General features: G+C 52.0%; 1 protein-coding gene across 1 annotated transcript; it reads right to left on the bottom strand.

Annotated features, from left to right (window-relative positions):
- Positions 1 to 398: 398 nt before the first annotated feature.
- On the bottom strand, positions 399 to 19,924 carry KCNG4 (potassium voltage-gated channel modifier subfamily G member 4). The gene is made up of 4 exons (XM_063612505.1): positions 19,590 to 19,924; positions 16,652 to 17,447; positions 1,875 to 2,702; positions 399 to 430 (listed from the first exon to the last, which is right to left on the bottom strand). The coding sequence occupies exons 1-3, from the start codon at positions 19,778 to 19,780 to the stop codon at positions 1,899 to 1,901; spliced, it is 1,791 nt and encodes a 596-aa protein (XP_063468575.1). The 5' UTR covers positions 19,781 to 19,924; the 3' UTR covers positions 399 to 430; positions 1,875 to 1,898.
- Positions 19,925 to 21,330: the final 1,406 nt, after the last annotated feature.

The raw sequence follows: 21,330 nt of genomic DNA on the forward strand, positions 1-21,330 counted from the left end.
GGGTCTAAAAGAATGGGGACATGTGCCCGTATCAGCTGGGGGGACACTTGGAGGACTCCAAGGAAAGGCGGGCTCCACAGGAGGCCAAGGCTCCTTGGACACTAGATGCTAGTGCAGGGTGCTTCCTGGGTCAGAGCCCTCTGCCACGCTGCTGTCTGGCATTGCCATCAGCGGAGGACTATGCCTGGCACACAGCAGGAAATCGCAGAAAACTAGCAGAATGAATGAACAGCAAGGAAATTGTTACCAGTGGTAAAATGCTGACCACTCTCATACGTACACGACATCAGAGTGGCAGGGGCCAAACCACTTCGCTGTCACCCGTTTGGATCTTGTGCACTTTCTTCAGGAGTCCTGCAGCCGACAGCAAACTCCTGTGCAGGCCATGCCACTCTGGGGAAGTGCCATCAGGATGTCTCCAAGGTGTGTCCTGCTGGGAGAAGCCAGGATTTGACAGAATCTTGTAGGATTAATCTTGTAGGAAGGAGGGAGGGCTGTGTTGCCTGAATGGGTCAGTGGCTCCTCATCCCAAACTGGGCTTCTCACGCCCAATCCAGCCTCATCATCTCCCTAACCCACAGTCTGTGCACATCACTCTACCCTCCGTAAAGCATTCAAGGCCCCCGCCTTCTCATCCCAACCCACCTGTTCAGCTTCATCTCCCAAAATACACCTCTACTCTCCAGCCCTGCCCACGTCTCTGTGAGGCCTTTGGGAGCCCACTGCTTGGAAGTCATTGCTCCTTCCTGCCTGCTCTCAGAATATGCTGCTTTATCTCCAGTGACTCAGACCTCCATCTGCCTCCTCCCCTGGATGCAAAGGACAGACTGTTCGCAGATGAATGGACAAATAAATACATTGAAATGTGAGCTAGGAATGTCTATCCTCCCCTGGAGAAGAGTAGTCTGGGAAGCCAGCAAGTGGCAGTGACTACAATTCCCCTTGTTTCTGTGCCAAAGCTACACTGAGTCCATGGGGGCTCAGCTGTGGATGAAAAGCCAAGGTCCCCTGCAGTGTGGGAGGAACGAGCAGCGGGAACAATCCTCTCAAGGGACAACGTGGACCCCAAAATAGTTTGTCAAGGCTAAGGACTGGATAACTGGAGAACACCACACCAAGAGTCCAGGTGGCCAAGGAGGGCCTGGCTGTGCTGGCAAGTGGAGTTTCTGCCCAGGTCCCAGGTCCCACATCCCAGATCCCAGGCATGCCTGGGGATGCCTGCTCTTTCTTGAGCTCCAGGTAAGGGATGGCAGGCTTGCGGGCGTCAGCCTCAACATGTGATTTACTGCAAAAAGGCTGGTTCTGCCTTCTTAGCTACAAGTGTTCAGAACTGGCAGGAGGCAGCAGCATTGGGGAAATACCACTGGTGGTGGTGAGTGGAAGGAGAACATATTGCTCCCTCCGCAACCTGTGGAAAGGTTGGGTGGGGAGATCTGATTAGAGGGGTTTGCACTGACTGGACCTTTGATTTCCAGTGGTGGCATGGCCCAGGAAAGAGGGTCTTAGGGAAATCATGAAATTCCGTAGGCTCACTATGCAAATACCAATGGTTACCAGTTCTATGGGCATCCAGAACCCAGCCTGGGATGTTAGAGCCTCTGCTGGGAAGGAAAAGATAATGAAAGGAGACTGAGCTACTCCAGCAAGATTGGACGTGCTCAGTAGATGGGCAGAGAGAGGAAAAGGCAAGCAGCCTGGACACAGTTAGCCTGGGACATCGGGGCCCCGAGGGACAAGGATCACAGACACACAGCCTCTGTGGCCTTATGTCCCTTCAGCTTTGGGAGTCCTCCCCGGGCTCTAGAAACACCACTAGGTGGTCTATGTGGGGTACCCTTGAGTGTGTTTCAGGCAGGGTGATGGGTTGAGGTTACCATGTAGTCACGGGGGCTGCTGAGTTACATGTGCATGATAGGCAAGGCCGAGCCCTCCAGGATTAGGTCGTTGACGTCATTCATGAGCTCGTGTTCACTGGCCACTTGGGGGTCCAGGAGTTCAGATTCACTGGCCAGACCAGTGTTTTGGAGGTGGCGGAGGCGGGCCTGAAGCTGCTCCTGCTCCTTCTTGAGCTCCAGGTAGGAGTGGGAGAAGGTGTGGAAGATTGACGTGGCCGGGAAGGCCATGATGAGGATCCCGCTCAGGATGCTGCTGAGGGCCACCATCTGGCCTGGCACGCTGCGGGGCACCATGTCCCCGTAGCCCACCGTTGTCATGGAGATGATGGCCCACCAATAAGAGGCGGGGATGCTGGTGAACTCCAGCACCCGCCCAGACTCCTTCTCGGCCACGTAGACCAAAGGGGAGAAGAGGGTGACGGCCACAGCCAGGAAGAGAAGGAGCAGGCCGAACTCACGTGTGCAGCGGCGCACGGTGAGCCCCAGCGTCCGCAGCCCCAGCGAGTGGCGAGCCAGGCGCATCACGTAGAGGATGCGCAGAGCCCGCAGCACACGCAGGACCAGCCCCACCTTCTCCAGGTAGGAGCTCCCGCTCGGCCTGTCGCCGTCCTCCGGGGGCTCCTCAGACACCGCCAGCGACACGTAGTATGGGGAGATGGCCAGGATGTCGATGATGTTCAGGGGCCCCTGGAAGAACTGACACTTGTCTTGGGCCTGGACGAACCGCAGGCAGAACTCCAGGGAGAACCAGGCCACGCAGACGGTCTCCACGATGAAAATATAGTAGCACTTCCGAGAGCATTCACCCTGCGGGGAGAAGAGGCAGCAATGTGGGGTAGAGAGAGGACCTGCAATAGCGCTGGAAATCGGGGGACAACTTCGAGCCTTGTGCTGTAAACTTATGCCCATGAGCTTTGGGCTGTAAACTTAGTCGTCCACCAGAACCTCCTTTTACACAGTTTTCCAGCTGTGGCTGGGTACACAGCAGATCGGCCAGGTCAGAGACCGTTCTTTGTGGCTTCCTTTGCCGCTAGGTGTGGCCAAATATGACTAAGTCCTCACCTCCGGACTGGAAACAGAAGTGATGCAAACCACCTCTGGATCTCACTCTTTTTTTTTTTTTGAGATGGAGTCTCGCTCTGTCACCGAGGCTGGAGTGCAGTGGCGCAATCTCGGCTCACTGCAAGCTCCGCCTCCCGGGTTCATGCCATTCTCCTGCCTCAGCCTCTCCGAGTAGCTGGGACTACAGGCGCCCGCCATCACGCCCAGCTAATTTTTTGTATTTTTAGTACAGACGGGGTTTCACCGTGGTCTCGATCTCCTGACCTCGTGATCCGCCCGCCTCGGCCTCCCAAAGTGCTGGGATTACAAGCGTGAGCCACCGCGCCTGGCCAGATCTGACTTTTCCACACTCTTTCCATCCTACCTGTGAGCCGGGACAGCACAGATGGGTCTGCAACCCAGCTTAGAAGAGAGGACTGGACCAGCGCCCCAGGGGAGGAGGGAACATCAAGGCGAGAGAATCTGGAATAAGAGTTGTCTATACCCGCCTACCTCCCTCACCTTGGGACTATTGCACAAGAGAGAAATTTGGTTTAAAACTATTCTAGTTTGAGGTCTCTTTGTTATAGCCGCCAGCCTCTACCTTAATAACGTTAAGGGGGGATCATGCACTGCTCTCCTGCTGTTACTCAAGCCACATAGCAATGTTGTGAGCAGGCAGCGTGACCCCATTTGACAGCCCAGGAAGTTGGTCACAGCAGTGAAGTGACTTGCCTGAGCTCACATACATAGGAGGTGGTACCAGGGTCTCTTAGCCACTATTGGCTATTCTGTAACTTTGTTGTTTACCACCCCTCATTCACTTAGCCAACAGAAATGTATGGAGGGCCCACTTTGTGCCAGGCATGGTGCTAACCCCTGAGCATTCTGTGACTAGACAAACAGATATCGTTTCTGATAGCTTGAAGGTTAGTGGGGCAGAGAGTGTTCCCGAATCCCCAGGACAGCCCTTGGGATGTGTGATTGCTGCCTTTGACATGTGGGATTCCAGCTCAGCGGTTTCGCTGGGTCGGTGCCATTCTGCGTTCTGTATTTTGTTCTTCCTCCCCCGTAGTTCAGGGTAGTTCCACCAGCCCTTCTGCCACTCAAAGTGTGGACCTTGAGCCAAAAGCATCAGCCTCCCTGAGGAGCTTGTTAGAAACACAGCATCTCAGGCCCCACCCCATCCCACGGAATCGTATTCTGCAGTTAAGATCTCCAGGTGACTCATGCAAATTGAAGTTTGACAGGCACTGTTCTACTGTGTGGTTCTCAACCTTCGCTGCATGTTGGAATCACCTAGGGGTTCCTTGAAACATTCTGCTGCTTGGGCAGGGTCCTCCCAAGATTCTAATTTAATTAATCTAGGTTTGAACTGAGCAGTAGAATTTTCCAGAACCCCCATGGATAATTCAAATGTGGAGCCAGGGTAGAAAGCTTTCCTATAAATATTTTACACACACACACACACAAACACACACACACAGACACACAGATATGTATACTTGATGGATGAATGGGTGAATGGCCGAAGCAACTTCTCTGTGTAAAAGGCAAGATGTTGACAACCACAGTTTTCTTTGGATTAAAATGCTCTGAAGTGGAAAAAGAAATTATTTCCAGTGCCCACAGAAATCATAAATTGAAATGTTCTTTATGCCTGGCTGCTGGAGAAAGAGAAACAGACCGAACAATGCCAGTTTCTATTTGCCTGTCCAGGGCAGGGCACCTTTCTGGCTGGACTTCTGTGTGGACTATTGCAGGGGTGGGAGGCAGAGGCAGCACTGCCAAGGGGTGGAGTCCAGAGTGTTCCATCCTCTTCTTTGGAAACTGAAGCACAGAGAGGGGCAGTGGCCACTGCAAAGCCACACAGCAAGGTTTTAGCAAGATTGGAGAATCAGGAACTTTCTGTGCCCTACCTGCCTTCAAGCCCCCCAGAAACCATGTCTGCTTGTCTAGTTACAATACTCTCAGAGCCTAGCACAGTTTCAAATCCCATCTTTTCTGCTTACTTGGGCAAATCACTTGTCTCCTCTGGACTTACAGTTGGCTAACCTCTGAAGGGCTGTCATGATTAATGGAAATTATGCATATAAAGCCATTAACAGGACCGTGTACCTAGCAGGCACAGGATGCACTGTAGCCATTTGAACACAGTCATACATTGGTCATGGACCACAGACTGCCTGGTCAGCGTAAGGGTAGCAATGCCTTCTTCCTATTGCTGGGTATTACAGGAAGATGAGGGGATTCTCCAACCCACCGAGAGGTCTTTGCCATGACTCCCCAAGGTTTGCTTCAGGATCCTGAAGGGCTCAGAAGTTTTGGGTTCTGATTCCCCAGCCCTGCTACGAACTTGCTGTGTGACTTTGCAGCGGCCACTGGCCCTGTCTGTGCTTCAGTTTCCAATGCAGAGTTTGGAACAGAATTGGTATTTCTGAAAGCTGATTTGGAAACCCGGGCACCAGAAGCCCGCAGGGTGGTTGTTGTAAATGCAGATTCTTGGGCCCCCATCGTAAAATCCAAACCTTAGGGTGGGCCTGGGAATCTACATTTTGGCAACTCCCCCATTCATTCTGAGGCACCTGGAAGGTTTTCAGACTCTGAGCTAGATTCTGCCTACAAGGTTTCTTTCTTTGCAGACATCCTGGGAGTTTCTCCCTAGGCTTAAAATACTTATAGCCTGGGAATAACTTTTCCACACCGATGACCTGATAGCTCAGGAAGGTGACTCCTGAGAGGCCGAGAAGGCTCTGCTGGGTCCTCCTCCTGCCTGTGGGGCTGGCGTTTGGACATTCAAGCCATGCACACCGGCTCCTCCCCTCCCCTGGCCTGGCCCTCTGGCCACCTCTCTGGACTGCAGCAAGGGCTCTGCTCTGCCACGTCACTGCACCTGCATCAGGCTCTGCTGTGCATCCTAAATCCAGCCTCCCAGCACTGGTCCCTCAGAAATGGCAGCATTGGGGCAGGGGGTGTTTATGGAGTGTGGGCAGAGGAAATAATTCCCAGCTTAGCAAACACTGGAAGAAAAGAAAAAAGGGGAAAGAAGGAAAGAAAAAAGTTCTCCTTTCTCCATTTGTGGAAGTTCTGTGCTTAAACCCAGAAAGTTCCAGGTCCTAGGAACCCCCTGGGCCCTGGGCACACCCGGATGGTTGGTCACCCTATTCCTAGCCCTTGTCACAGGCAGAGCGAGGTGTGTTCTGGCTCCTTCCTGCAATGAAGAGGAGCAAGTGTTGGCCCGGAGAAGGCCCAGGGTGTGAATGATGAAATAACACGGATGAATCCCACAGGCATGAGGTAGAGCAAAGCAAGCCGGGTATGTGTTTCCATTTGCAGGACGCTCGAGAACAGGCAGCCTCATCTAGGGTGCACAAAGCGATCAGAACAGTGGCTGCCTCTGGGTAGTGTAGGGATGGCCTGTGAAGGGCCACGAGGGAGCATTCTGCGATCGCGGAAATATTCTGTACTCACAGGGGAGAGGCTGACACGGGTGTATCCGTTTATTAAATTCTACACCTAAGATTTGTGCATTTCAGTGCATGTACATTTTACCTGTACAACTGTAAAAGAAAAATAGTAACAAATGATGATAAGTGATTTGAGGTGGAGAGGGGATGGAAAGAGAGGAAACAAGAATGGCAGAATATTGGCTGGGCACAATGGCTCACGCCTGTAATCCCAGCACTTCGGGAGGGCAAGGCAGGTGGATCACCTGAGGTCAGGAGTTCGAGACCAGCCTGACCAATATGCTAAAACCTTGTCTCTACTAAAAATACAAAAATTAGCCAGGCATGGTGACACATGCCTGTAATCCCAGCTACTTGGGAGGCTGAGGCAGGAGAATCGCCTGAACCTGGGAGGCGGAGGTTGCAGTGAGCCGAGATTGCACCACTGCACCGCAGCCTGGGCGATAGAGCGAGACTCCATCTCAAAAAAAAAAAAAAAAAAAGGCGGCAGAATATTGACCATTGTGTGTAGCTGAGTCAGGATGGAGTCACGGTTTCCCAGAGGTTCCTTATATTATTCTATGTACTTTGTAAATGTCTGAAGTTCTCCATGATGAAAAGTTAAAAAACAAAAATAAAGGATAATCAAAACCACAATAAGAGACAATTTGACATCCACTAGGATGGCTAGAATCATAAAGACAGACAACAGCCAAGTGTCGGTGAGATTGTGGAGAAACTGGAACCCATCACTGCTGGTGGGATGGAGGTAAAATGGGGCAGCAGCAGTGGAAACAGTTTGGCGGGGCCTCAAAGGTTAAACAGAGTTACCATGCAACCCAGCTGTTCCACTCCTAGGTGTATAGCTCAGACAAATGAAAGCACATGTCCACACACAAACTTGTACACAGGCCGGGTGTGGTGGCTCACAACTGTAATCCTGGCACTTTGGGAGGCTGAGGCATGTGGATCACCTGGGGTCAGGAGTTTAAAACCAGCCTGGCCAACATGGTAAAACTCCATCTCTACTAAAAATACAAAAATTAGCCAGGCATGGTGTCAGGTGCCTGTAATCCTAGCTACTCGGGAGGCTGAGGCAGGAGAATCACTTGAACTCAGGAGGTGGAGGTTGCAGGGAGCCAAGATTGTGCCACTGCACTGCAGCCTGGGCGACAGAGCTAGACTCTGTCTCAGAAAAAAACAAAACAAAACCCAAAAAAACTTGTACACAAAAGCCTATAATAGCTCCAAAGTAGAGACAACTTAAATATCCATAAACTGATGAGTGAATACATAAAATGCGGCCTATTCATACAATGGAATAGTAGTCAGCTGTGAAAAGGAATGAAGGGCTAAATCATGCTACAACATGGATGCACCTTGAAAACACGATGCTGAGTGAAAGAAGCCAGACACAGACACCACGTGTTGGATGATTCTATTTATGTGAGATGTCCAGAGCAGGCGAATCCACAGAGACAGAAAGCAGAGGGGTGGGTGTCCGGGGCTGGATGGAGGAGGAAGGTAGCAGTGATGGCTGGACATCTCCCTGATGATACTAAACATCACCGAATGGTGCACTTTAAAAGGGCCAGTACTGTGGTAAGGGAGTTATAGTCTGAGTCTGAGCTGGCTGAACACTCCTGGGGGAGGCAGGAAGTGGGAGTAGTGGGGATCCCACTGCCTGGCCCGCACCTGTTTCACGCAGCAGCAGAGCGGGGCTTCCTGAGGGCAAAGCCGCTGCCTGGGGCTCTGCAGGTGCAATGAGGGCCAGTTCTGGAAGCTCCATCTGGGAGGGGCTCAGGGCCCACAGTCTTGACCTTGGAGACTTCCTCATCCCGCTCTGTCCCTTCCAGCAAAATCCTGCCAGTCCCACTTTGGAACGTGGCCACCTGTCACTTCTGCAGCTCCTTAGTCAGGGCTGGTCCATTCCGCAGCTCGGCATCCCTCCCTCCCTTCCCTCCTGCTGTGAGTTCACCATTTGTGCCTCTGGCCCTGGCCTGAGGCCCTGAGCTGTTTCCTCCGAGGCTCTCCTGGGGCCTGGATGTGCTGACTCACTTGTCTGCCCACTCCTTTAGCCACTTTTCTCTCAGCCAGCCATGCCCTCCGCTACCCTCCCCTCCTTTATTCCACTCCCATGGGCCTCCCCCCAGGCACTAGTCACCCTGAGCCACAATCCCTCCTCCCCAGGATCTCCCCTCCACTCCCTGCCCACTCCTTCTAGCAGCTGTCCCCCCTTCCCAACCCTGGGACACAAGGGCTCTGAGAGTGCTGGAACCAACCAGACGGGGTCAGCCCCACCGTGGGAACTGGCCCATGAGTCATCTCTCTGAAGGTGTCTTCCCTTCTGTGAAATGGGGAAGGTCACTCTCATCCCACAGGGCAATTGTGGGCACGGAGGAGACCTGCTGAGGGATGCTGCGGTGTAGGAGCTTCCCCAATCTACGCTGCTTCTCTTCCTGCTCAGTCCTTTCCCGCCGTTGCCCTCCGGTTCAGGCCCTGCAGCTGATCCATCATGGGCTCTCCATGGCCTTCACCTTGGGTGGGTTGGATGGCTGACTTCTCTTCTAGAGGTTCCAGCAAATTCTTACTAGAAAGCAGCTGCCACTGGGCTGGGCATGGTGGCTCACGCCTGTAATCCCAGCACTTCGGGAGGCTAAAGTGGGCAGATCACTTGAGACAAGGGAGTTTGAGACCAGCCTGGCCAATGTGGGGAAACCCTGTCTCTGCTAAAAACACAAAAATTAGACAGGTGTGGTGGTGCCCGCCTATAATCCCAGTTACTCGGGAGGCTGAGGCACGAGAATCACTTGAACCCAGGAGGTTGGAGGAGAGCTGAGATTGTACTACTGTACTCCAGCCTGGGCAACAGAGCAAGACCCTGTCTCAAAAAAAAGAAAAAAAAAAAAAAGCAGCTGCCACTGAGGGAGCATTACTAGCTTAGCTGCTGTCAGGCAAGTTACATAACTTCTTGAGGCCCAGTTTTCTGATCTGTAGAATGGGATAGCGGTGAGGATTAAATTGGGAAACAGGGAAATGACTAGCACAGGGCCAGGAGCCCAGCAGAGGTCTAAGAAGTATCCACTGACTCTGAATCTCACAGTGGTTCTCCTGGTGTGGGGAGGGCGGGCCGCCATCCCATCGCCTCTGTGCTGGTGTCCCCTCAGCAGTCACCGAAGGAGAGACCTGGGGACTCTCCCAGTGTCCAGCATAGGCCTGGCCTGTGGGGGCCCTTCCTGAACGACTTGTGAATGAGTGTGGGTGGCGGCGTCTGCACGGGGCATTTGCGGGGGACTGGGAGTTGGACCTGCAGAGGTGGGGGGAGTGTGAGGAGGCAGAGGAAACAGTGTCACCTGCAGAGCACCATGGAGGCCCCAGGCCAGGAAACAGGGAATATTGCTTCTTGGCTGGGACATAGGGAGAGACACAGATGTAGGAAAAAAAACCAAAAGCAACAAAACTAGGATAAGTTAGCTAGAGCAATTACCAAATGCCACCGAGCACAGAGAAGCTCCAGAGAGCAGGCCAGTTCTTTAGGAAGCTGATTCATGGTCCGAGAAAGCAACAGAGGAGGAGGCAGGAGCTGGCTCTCGTACGGGGCCTCTTACTAAAGGGTGAGGAGGCAAGGAGGTGGAAATGGCAGCCCGAAAGGTGAGCTGCATCCCGGGGAGGGGGCCCCAAGAGTCCCGCCTGGTCTTTGAAAAATCTCTGTGGGCCAGGCACAGTGGCTCATGTCTATAATCCCAGCACTTTGGGAGGCGAGGGCTAGTGGATCACCTGAGGTCAGGAGTTCGAAACCAGCCTGGCCAACATGGTGAAACCCCGTCTCTACTACAAATACAGATATTAGCTGGCATGGTGGCGGGTGCCTGTAGTTCCAGCTACTCAGGAGGCTGAGGCAGGAGAATCGCTTGAACTCAGGAGGCGGAGGTTGCAGTAAGTTGATATTGTGCCACTGCACTCCAGCCTGGGTGACAGAGCGAGACTTCATCTCAAAAAAAAAAAAAAAGAAAAAGCCAGGTGTGGTGGTGGGCGTCTGTAGTCCCAGCTACTCGGGAGGCTGAGGCAGGAGAATGGCGTGAACCCGGGAGGCGGAGCTTGCAGTGAGCCGAGATCGCGCCACTGCACTCCAGCCTGGGTGACAGAGCAAGACTCTGTCTCAAAACAAACAAACAAACCTCTCTCTGTGCCTTGCTTCCCCAGCCCTCCACCTTAGTAAGACACTGAAATGTCTACAGTCCAGGATGAGACGGAAGGCGAGGACCAAAGAGCCTGCGCGGTTCTGCTCCCTCACCCCACCATGGTTCTGCAGAGACATCACCAAGGGCACTTTACTCGGTGGCCATAGGGTGTGCATGTCCCTTTGACAATATCCCTGAAAGCCCCAGGCAATGCTATGGGGCAGGAGTAGCACCCAAGGTGGGAGGAGAACTGTGGGAAGGCTGGCAGGGCTGGTCCTAAGCGTGGCGAGTTCCCCTACTTCTCCCACCGGGTCTCCAGCCAGAACAGGCCCTCAGAAAAGACGCACTGAAAGCCAGAACAGAGGAGGAATGGGGACAGACACTGGAAGGGGAGGGAGAGGACATTTGAGCCACCGGCCCCTGACTTGGCCATTGCTATTCAGGTTGAAGGGAGCCAGGGAGGGGGACTGGTGAGCAGAGCAGCAGAGCAGGTGCAGGGGTGTGAGCCCAGCCCCAAGGGGGAGCAAAACAACAAGCGTCCACTGTGTGCTGGCCCCTGATATACAGGCTCTCATTCAGTCCTCAGCACCACCCTTTGAATAGTATTATGATTGTTCTCTTTGCTGGGTGAGGAAATAGAGGCACAGAGAAAGGAAAGGACTTGTCCAAGGGCAGAGCCAGGAGTGGGAGAGCTGGGACTCAACCCAGGATGAGCAGATTAAAGATGCTGGCCCTTTCCATGACCTGATACTATCTGCTGTGGTTGGGATGTCTTAGTAGCAGGAAAGAGGAAGAAAGACGGTCCACTGCAGGTGGCCAGTGGTGTTCAGGCTGCCAGGAGGGAGGGAAAGGCAGAGCTGCCAGGCCAGGGCTGAGGCCACATGGAGAGGGTGGGAGGGATGAATGGCAGGGAGGACAATGAAGGCAGAGGGGAAGAAAGAACCTGGGAAACTGCAGCAAATAGACCAGGACAGGAGGCTGCAGGTGCCCAGGGCTGGAAGGACATTAGGGACCAGTCAGCCTGTAAAATGACAAGTCCAGACCATCATTTTACCAGCAGGAGGTTGAGGTCCAGGGGCAGATGTGACCTGCCCTGGATCTCCCAGTGCATTCAAGCGAGAGTCAGGGTTCAGTGTGGTGGCTCAAGCTTATAATCTCAGCACTTTGGGAGGCAGAGGCGGGCGGATCACCTGAGGTCAGGAGTTCGAGACCAGCCTGGGCAACATGGTGAAACCTCATCTCTACTAAAAATACAAAAATTAGCTAGGGATGGTGTTGGGTGCCTATAATCCCAGCTACTTGGGAAGCTGAGGCAGGAAAATTGCTTGAATCCGGGAGGTGGAGGTTGCAGTGAGCTGAGATCACACCACTGCGCTCTAGCCTGGGTGACAAAAGCAAAACTCCACCTCAAAAAAAAATAAGCGTCAGGACTAGATCTCAAATCCTGCCTATTCAAAGGAGTCTGTGTGGCAGCTGTGGGAACAGAATCCTGGCTTCATGTCTCAAACCCATCTTGTTCCTTGGAGGTGGGGGTCGGTCTTTGGAGTGTGTCTTTCTATCTTTAGCTGTCAACATGAAGCAGGTCATCAGCGCTGGATGGATAAACCAATAGTGGCATATACATACAGTGGAATAGTATTCGGCCATGAAGAGGAACGAAGGTCTGACACATGGCACAGTGCATGGACCTTGAAGACATGATGCTGGAGGAGGAAGCCAGTCACAGAAGGCCACACCTGGCATGATTCCATTTCTACGAAATGTCCACAATAAGCTAATTCATGGAGATAGAAAGCAGATGGGTGGTTGCCAGGGGCTGGCGGGAGAGGAAGGAGAAGAGACTGCCTAGTTGGGACAGGGTTTTCTTTTGGAATGCTGAGAAAAAGCTTTGGAACTAGATAGAGGTGATGGTGGCTGCAGAAGATTGTGATTGTACTAAATGCCACTAAATTGTTCCCTTTAAGGTGCTCAATTTCATGTTATGTAAATGTCAACTCAAAAATGAAGCAGGGGGCTGGGGTGCAGTGGCTCATGCCTGTAATCCCAACGCTTTGGGAGGCCGAGGTGGGAGAATCACTTGAGCTCAGGAGTTTGAGACCAGCCTGGCCAACATGGTGAAATCCATCTCTACAAAATGTGCAAAAATTAGCCAGGCGTGATGATGCCTGCCTGTGGTCCCAGCTACTCAGGAGGCTGAGGTGGGAGGATCGCTTGAACCCGCGAGGCAGAGGCTGCAGTGAGCTGAGATTGTGCCACTGTACTCCAGCCTGGGTGGAGACAGAGTGAAACCCTGTCAAAAAAAAAAAAAAAAAAAAACAGGGCTGCTCAGAATCTAAGCTCCAAGGAAATAAGAAATTTGTCTTCTCTCCAGCACCCAGAAGAATGGACTTTAGTAGGCAGTCAGTGACTGTTGTTGAAGGATGGTAAAGGATGAATGTTTGGTTTCCTGTTAACTACTACCAAATGAATGAATGAATGATGATCAGTATGACAGACTTTCGCTGAGCACCTCTGTGTGTCAGCACTGTCCCAGCTGCTTTATGCACCACATGACCCCTTGAGGGAGGTGCTTAGAGCACCCCCATTTCATAGAGGAGGAAACTGAGGCTCAAGGAGGTTAAGTGACTTTCCTAAGATCACTGGGTTAGTCATGGCTGAGGCCAAAATTGAAACCCAGGGCGTCTGGCCTTCGCACCATCATGCTGGCCTGAGAGCTGTTTGACAAATTCTGGCTGCCTCAGAAGCACAAAGTGCCCCCGATGCTGAGGTTCTAGACTAGAGGCGAAGTGGCCCAGAATTGAAAGTTAGGGCCGGGCATGGTGGTTCACGCTTGTAATCCTGGCACTTTGAGAGGCCAAGGCAGGCAGATTGCTTGAACTCAGGAGTTTGAGACCAGCCTGGGCAACATGGGGAAACCTTGTCTTTACAAAAAATTAGCTGGGTGTGGTGACACACACCTGTAGTCCCAGCTACTTGGGGGGCTGAGGTGGGAGGATCACTTGAGCCCAGGAGACGCAGGCTGCAGTGAGCTGCCAAGATCATGCCACTGCACACTAGCCTGGTGATAAAGTGAGACACTGTCTCAAATTTAGAAAAAGAGAGAAAGAAAGAAAGAGAAGGAAAGAAAGGAGGAAAAAGAAAAGGAAGGTAGGAAGAAAGAAAACGAAAGGAAAGAAAGATAGTATCAGTGTTGTGCAGTCATAGGGGGTTGGATTTTAAAGCCAATCAGAGGTGAGTTCAAATCTTAGCTCTGCCACTTACTGTGAGCTTAAGAAAGTGATAAAACCTCTCTGAGCCTCAGTTTCCTCATCTGTAAAATGGGGGTAGAAGTGGTATTCACTTCCCCTTGCTGCCACAGGGATGAAATCAGTCCATGGTGTGAAATGCCAGCTTCATGAGCGGCAGTTAGGAGGCAATGGTTCTTTCATACTTTTGGGGAAGAGTCTCCCTGGGAAATCCAGAACTTTAAAATCCGGTGCCCCTTAGAAGAGCTCAGGTAATGGCTTGGTCCTTCCTGTCTACACTGCCTCTTCCCTTCTCCATTGTAATTTTATTTTGAGATGGAGTTTTGCTCTTGTTGCCCAGGCTGGAGTGCGGTGGGACAATCTTGGCTCACTGCAACCTCTGCCTGAGGGTTCAAGTGATTTTCCTGCCTCAGCCTCCCAAGTAGCTGGGATTACAGGCACATGCCACCACACCTGGCTAATTTTTTTGTGTTTTTTAGTAGAGATGGAGTTTTACCATGTTGGCCAGGCTGGTCTCGAACTCCTGACCTCAGGAGATCCACCAGCCTTGGCCTCCCAGAGTGCTGAGCTTACAGGCATGAGCCACTGCACCCAGCCTCCACTGTAACTTGCAATCTCTGGCACAGATCTTTTACCCCACTATCGGGTTTATGCCAAGAGACATTGCTATGAGAAGGCAGAAAAACAGAAAACTGCTTACAGCAAAGGTCCATCCATTGTTTCTGTTTCTGATGGAAGAGTTCTGTGGGTGAAAGCCCTGGGGTCTGCTCCCCAACCCATCGTGACATTAATTCTTCAGCGTGGATGCTATCAGGATCAATTTACAGGACACAGGCCCCACACTAAACGGCCACTGCCTGTCCCCAGAAGCAGCTGGTCCCTCTTAGACTGACATTCCCTGAGGGCAAATAAGGAATACAAAGCACGCGTGTCCAGGAAGAGGCCATCATCCTTTCACGTAAATGTAAGGTCACCGTCTTGGGAGAACAAAGACTGCACCGTCCTCAGCCTCCCTGCTCTCTGAATTATTATCTAAACAGGAACACAGACACTCTCCAGGCAGCACCTCAGCCTGTCTCTGGGCACGCACACAAAGGCGCTTTCACTAAGGAGAAAGCATAAAGCTATTGTGGCTGGGCCCGGGCATAAATCTCTCTTGTCCCAGGAGGAGACTTGGCTCCCTGATCCTGGGCTGAAACTTCGGCTGCACAGGTCTGCAGGCCCACCTCTCCCCTCTAATTTGATTTCCCGAGTCACTGTCAAGCCGGGCCTGGGTTCATACCCTGCGTAATTTTCAAAGCATTAGGTTTTGAAAAGATCTTGGCCCTCTGCACAACCGAAATCCTGGCTCCTACACAGTTTCTCCCCTCTCTGGAAATGTCTAAGAGGAACAGGCTTGTGGGCATCCAGGGGCCTTTCTTTCTTAACTGGGATCAGGGCACCCTTAAGAAATGGGGTAGGAAGGTCACTTGTTTTGTCTCAATCTTTGTACTGCAGAGTCCACACATAAATATTTCTGTGAACAAGCAGGCTCTTAAATCACATGCTTTTATGCTGTAGAATGAAAAAATGCCTATGATTGCCATTATCGTCTTCTCCATGGGAAAACAAGCTGTTTAAAGGTCCAAATATTTTGTGGGGTTTTTTAGGGCCAAACTTTTGTAGGTTGGACAAGACACATTTTATTCAACCCATATGTACTGGGATCCTACTGTGTGTGAGGCATGGGCTGTTCTCCATTTAAGTCCTTTCTATCTGGCAAGTTCTCTGATCCTGTTGTCTTGCCCTGGGACATATCTTTAAGTGAAAAGAACTTAGGTAGGCTGGCAACTGTTATGAGCCAAATAGAGCAAGCACGATCTTATGTATGTGTTTACTTTCTCTCTCGGTTGATTACAAGTTAAGCTCCAAACCTTAAGATGACAGGCAGCCCTGGGGGAGCTCGGTGCTGGAGGGGAGTGATTTTTTAAATCAGGAAACAATCTAGTTTTCTGTTTGAAGCTTTCCAATAACCCTCTCAACCAAATGCTAGGTTCTTATTTCACTTCTCAGACCATCTGGCCCCTGGGAGGGGGGAGGGTGTCTCGGGGTCTCCTGTAACTCCCTGCAAAGGGGATGAAGGTGTGGGCAAGCAACACTTTTTGCTCTGGCCTCCTGGGGCAGAGTGACTTACAAATCAGCTCATCTGTGAGTTTCCCAACCAGTGAGACTGGCCCAGACACTGAGCACTGCAGGGAAACTGAGGCCGGGGACCTTTGCATCATTGGTGTTCTTACCGTGGAGCTCCGAGGAAAATAAATGGCCTGTGCCTCAGTTTCCTCATCTGAAAATAGAGTGGGGATGACCAGGAGAATGTCAGCTCAAGAAGGCAGGGATTTTATGTTTTTGACCTGGTCTAAGGCTTAGCACAGAGTGCTATTCAGTAAACACATGTTGAGTTCACTGGGTGAGTAAACCTTCGAGGTGATGTTACCCATTTCACAGAGGGGGAGACAGCCTCAGAGAGGAGGTGGAGTGATTTGCCTGTAGTCACAGAATCGGGAGAGCCGGGAGAGGTGACACTGGGTCTGTCTGGCCCACTGTGTCCATACATGGCTGAGGGCCACATAATGACTTTCATGATGAGCCTTGGGCACTTTTGCGTTTGTAGGACTCCAAAAAAAAAAGATGAAAAATTATCTTTTATGACTGATGGCCTAATAATGAATATAACCCACGTTGGATAATATTCATTTTTTTCTTCTTATTTTAAGACCTGAAGGCATTTTCGTGGGCCCCTAAAAGACATCTCCGCCCAGGCACCCTGCGGGATGGAGCCGTGGGTCCCATCAGAGGCCACTCACCTGGTCCTCCTCTGCCCTGAGGTCGGGCATGGTGCTGACACACAGGCTGACGGCCGTGGTGGCCACGAAGAGGATGGAGAGGCAAGCGAAGACCTTCCCGGGCAGCCCGGACTGCGGGTTTTCCACCATCTCGCGCAGCCGGTTCATGCAGAGGCCCCAGCGGGAGGAGTGCGAGGCGGGGCGGCGGGTCTCCCTCTGCTGCCTCAGTACCTCCTCCCTGTGCAGCTTGGCCAGCTCCTCCAGCTCCTCTAGCTTCCTCAGCAGCTTCCGCAGGCAGCACCTCTCCAGGTGGGCCTCCTCGATGCCCCAGTAGGCCAGCTCCTCCTGGAAGGACAGCGCGCACATCTCCCGCAGGAGCACCAGCTTCCCGGCCGCCAGGAAGCTCACGATCACCCCGAAGGCGCTGGGGCTCCTGTCGAAGAAGAACTCCTGGCTGTCCTCGTCGTAATCATCGCAGAGCTGCGTGATCTCCTCGTAGCTCCGACAGAGCCTGAGTTTGCTCAGGCGGCTCAGAGGGAACTGGTCCAGTGTGCTCCAGGGGAGGAGATACCTCCTGCCCCCAACGTTGATCAGGATCTCCTTCTTCAGGTCCACCGGGGAGGCGCCCAGGGCACCCACCTTCCGCACTCTCTGGTAGTAAAGGCCCTTGATGGACGGCGTCTCCATGGGGCTGCACAGGAGCTGACTCCAAGGGCTGTGGGAACCATAGTGGTGGTGTCTGGGATGCAGGCTCCGTTCTCTGGCAGGCATGGGCATTGCTGAAGACCGCCAGGTGGGAAGCGCTGGGTTTACCAGTCTGACACCCAAACGACAAAGAGCAAGAAAAAGGAAGGGAAGTGAGTTTTGGGGCAAAGAGTCCTGGATGTCACAACTGCAGATATTCTTGCATGTGTTTTCCTGTGACTGCATCTGCATGGCTTGTTCCTTTAACCTTTAGTTCAAGACATATTTATTGGGCACCTACTACGTGCTTGAGATACATCAGTGTACAAAACCCTTCCCTGGTGGAACATCTACTGACATCTCAGAAGGATGTCTCCAGAACAGACGTTGCACGGATGGGGACTTGAGTAATTCAGTCCTGAGCTGGACAAGTCAGAGTGGTGCCACTTCTGGGCTCTGTGGTCTCAGGTATGTGGCTTAACCTCTCTGATCTCAGCATCATTCATTCAAATGACAAGACTCATACTAATCTAGCAAGATACAGGTGCTTAAAAATAGAGCTTAAGAATGTAGGCTCTCAAGTTCACTGGCAGGGACCGACCCCTCATGGACTGCCAGCACAGGTGGGTAACTCAGTGTCTCTGAGTCCTTTGCTTTATCCATATGACTGGGGCAGTTTGAGTGCCCACATCGTAGGGCATGGCAAGGGTTATATGCAGTAATATACAAGAAAGTGTGTATTAATAACACTTTTAGATGCTTCTGACATGCCTGGCTTCACCTAACTCACCTCAACAACCTCATGAGGTAGACATAAGAGCTCCACTTTATAGATAAGGAGGTTGATGCGTGGAATGCTTGCGTGTCTTGCCTACTGTTTAGCAAGCACCTGACACCAGGGAGGTTCGGCAAGGGTCTGTTAAAGGTTCGAGCAGACCAGGAATGTGACTGTCCTTAGCAAGCATCTAAGCATCTATGTCTCAGGAGGAGCTCCACCAGTCTCGCTTAATCCCTCTTGGTTGCTTCCTCATTTGGGGAGGCCTTTGCTAAGGGGATGGAGGAGCATTGCATACTTGCAATCACAGTAATCCTCCATGTTCGTTGCGTGCTTGCCTCAGCCATCCTTGCTGTGTGACCTCCAGCCAGTTACTCCCCGTCTCTGGGCCCGCAGGCTTTTATCTGCAGAATGAAGGGGCCTCCAGCTGCAGTGGTTCATGCCTGTAATCCCAGCACTTTGCGAGGCAGAGGCAGGCAGATCATCTGAGGTCAGGAGTTTGAGACCAGCCTGGCCAATGAAACCCTGTATCTACTAAAAATACAAAAATTAGCTAGGCATGGTGGCATGTGCCTGTAGTCCCAGCTACTCGGGAGGCTGAGGCAGGAGAATCGCTTGAACCCGGGAGGCAGAGGCTGCAGTAAGCCGAGATTGCGCCATTGCACTCCAGCCTGGGCAACAGAGCAAGACTCCGTCTCAAAAAGAAAAAAACAAAAAAAATGATGGGGCCTCTAATGCTGTCTCCATTTCAGACCTATATGAGGTGCTTGACTTAGTGTGAGTGTTTTAGATTTAGCCAATTCACATATTTAAAAAGTCCTTTCCATAATATTTCTCACCTTCAGATCCTGCAACTATTTCTTATGCTATTCATTCTAGCCAAAGCCATTTCCAAAGCATCTATAAGCTTACATTTTCAGATGCACTCCACTCCAATCAAGAGAAAAACTCGGCAGCGGAATGGAAATCAAAGTTCCTCTCAATTTCAGCGCCGGCTGGATTCCGGTGGGTAGTGGAGAGTGAATCGTAGCCTATTTCACACTCTTGCTCCCTACACAACATTCTGTTGTTCTGAATGCATTACTTTGCTCACAGGGAATGGCCAGAGGAGGATGAGGAGCCTGCAGAGAGAAGAGTATTTTGAAATCCGGGGAGCCCTTTGCAAGCTTCCACATTTTCCCAGTGCAAAAGCCAAGACCCAGCGAGCGGAAGTAACTTGTCCAAGGTCACACAGCAAATCCGAATCCAACCCAGCACTCTGTCCCCCAGCCTGGGGCTCCTTCCAGAACCTGAAAACTGCCCTTTCTGCATTCACGGAATAAACCCAATTTTGCAATCTACGGCTCTCCAAACAGCTGGCAAACAGCTCCTTCCAGAGCATGGGAAAGGAATTCACTCAAAACAGCACTTTTGCCAAGGATGTTTGACAGCATCAACTTCCCCCCTGGCCCCCGCCCGCCCTGCAGCAAGCACTAACTCTTCCCCTCAAGTTTCACTCACCTTCTTGTCTCAGGGAGCCAGTTTCCAGCTGTTTCTCTGCCAGGCAAGGGGAGCCCACGTCTTGGTGCCCAGGGAAGGGACAGGTTTGTGGTGGAGATGAAGGGTAAGAAAAAATCTCCAAAACAGCAGTTTCTAGCAGAGTTAGTTTCCAATCTTTCTTCCTGTGCCTCCTCCAGAAACCAGAAGTTCATTCATTCTGCATCTCTCTCTCCAGCAGCTGCAGGAGAGCCCTGGGGGATTGAGGTGGGATTTTTTTTAAAGGACCCAGAAGTCCCTTTCCTTATGAGAGATGAGGGTCCGGGGGTTCTTGCTGGGAGGGAGCCAGGGCAGCTGTCCTGGTTGAGCAGCAGACTCTGCACTTCAAGTCCCACGGGGACAGCCACTGTGGTCCTGCAAGAGAAGCCAGTGTGGGGGGGTGGAATGGGAAGGGCTTAGAAATAATCTCTCCATCAGCCAGCAGCAGGAAGGAGCAGCAGCCGCTGCCACTCTGCCAACCGCCTAGGAGGCAAGGGGAGCTGTCCTACCTCCCCTGGCATGGAGGAGCACAACTCGGGAGGGGCAGAGGGCAACTTGGTGTCGGAGGCATCTGCAGCTACCTGTCCCCAGGCACCCCAGAGTCTGTCGGAGTATGCTGATGATGGTGACAGCCTCAAGTTGAAGCTGCAGGAGGAACTTTTTGCTGCTTTTAACCAGCCCAGGCCTGGGACAGGTTCAGATAGAAGCCCAGGCTCTGAGCGCCGGGTGGGAGTCCGGGGGGCTGCGTTACAGAACAGGAATAGGAAGAGCTGTGAGCTTGGAATTCACACACATGCCTGGATCCTGGCTCCTATGTGAAAGGCTGGGTGACCTTAGGCAGGTGAGTTAGTGCTTCTGAACCTCAGTTGTCTTGTCTCTAAAACATGGGAATGAGAGAGGGTTCAGGGAAGGTCAGAACCATAAGTGCAAGCTCCTGTGCTGGTTGGATGGTTGGCTGGGTGAAAAGGAAGAGGCATCAGTACAGGGCCTGGGTGTGAACTTGGACTCTGCACTGTCTGGCTGTGTGTCCTTGGTCAGTCACTTCACCTCTCTGGGCCTTGGGTTTCTCAGTCAAATGAGGACATTGAAACCAACGATGGCTGCAATTGCAAAACCAGCGTCTTGTAGGTGCTCACTACACCTACATGTTCTGCATTTCTTGACTGTTCTTCATTTTCTTAAGCGGTTTTGAAGCCCAGGCTCTTGGCTTCTGAAAGTAAGTTATCTTCGCTGCATTTGATAGTTGAGGCCCTGGAGGTCTGAGAAGAGGCTTGCTCAAGGTTATTTTGCTGGTTAGAACCATCACTTAGGCCAGGTGTGGTGGCTCACAGCTGTAATCCCAGCACTTTGGAGGCGGAGGCGGGCAGATCACAAAGTCAGGAGTTTGAGACCAGCCTGGCCAACGTAGTGAAACCCTGTCTCTACTAAAAATACAAAAATTAGCTGGGCATGGCGGCAGGTGCCTGTAATCCCAGCTACTTGGGAGGGTGAGGCAGGAGAATTGCTTGAACCTGGGAGGCGGAGGTTGCAGTGAGCTGAGGTTGTGCCACTGCACTCCAGCCTGGGGGACAAAGTGAGACTCTGTCTCAAAAAAAAAAGAACCATCACTCAACAGAAGCTTGAGTTTTGATGGGAGGAGCCAGGAGTGAGGGAGATTAGAGGGTGAGCCTCCCACAGCTGCCTGCAAGGGGATGACAGGTGCTGCTGGCCTAGGTGGGCTGTGGCC

This window comes from Symphalangus syndactylus, chromosome 11 (genome assembly GCF_028878055.3).
Source record: "Symphalangus syndactylus isolate Jambi chromosome 11, NHGRI_mSymSyn1-v2.1_pri, whole genome shotgun sequence".
Lineage (NCBI taxonomy): Eukaryota > Metazoa > Chordata > Mammalia > Primates > Hylobatidae > Symphalangus > Symphalangus syndactylus.

What these genes read in the sequence shown, in the direction of transcription:
- KCNG4 (XM_063612505.1), bottom strand. Translation starts at nt 19,780, where the DNA reads ATGAACTTCTGGTTTCTGGAGGAGGCACAGGAAGAAAGATTGGAAACT. An exon ending in TGGCTCCCTGAGACAAGAAG is followed by an intron (nt 17,448 to 19,589) that starts GTGAGTGAAACT and finishes TTTGGGTGTCAG; the next exon opens with ACTGGTAAACCCAGCGCTTC. An exon ending in TCAGGGCAGAGGAGGACCAG is followed by an intron (nt 2,703 to 16,651) that starts GTGAGTGGCCTC and finishes TTCTCCCCGCAG; the next exon opens with GGTGAATGCTCTCGGAAGTG.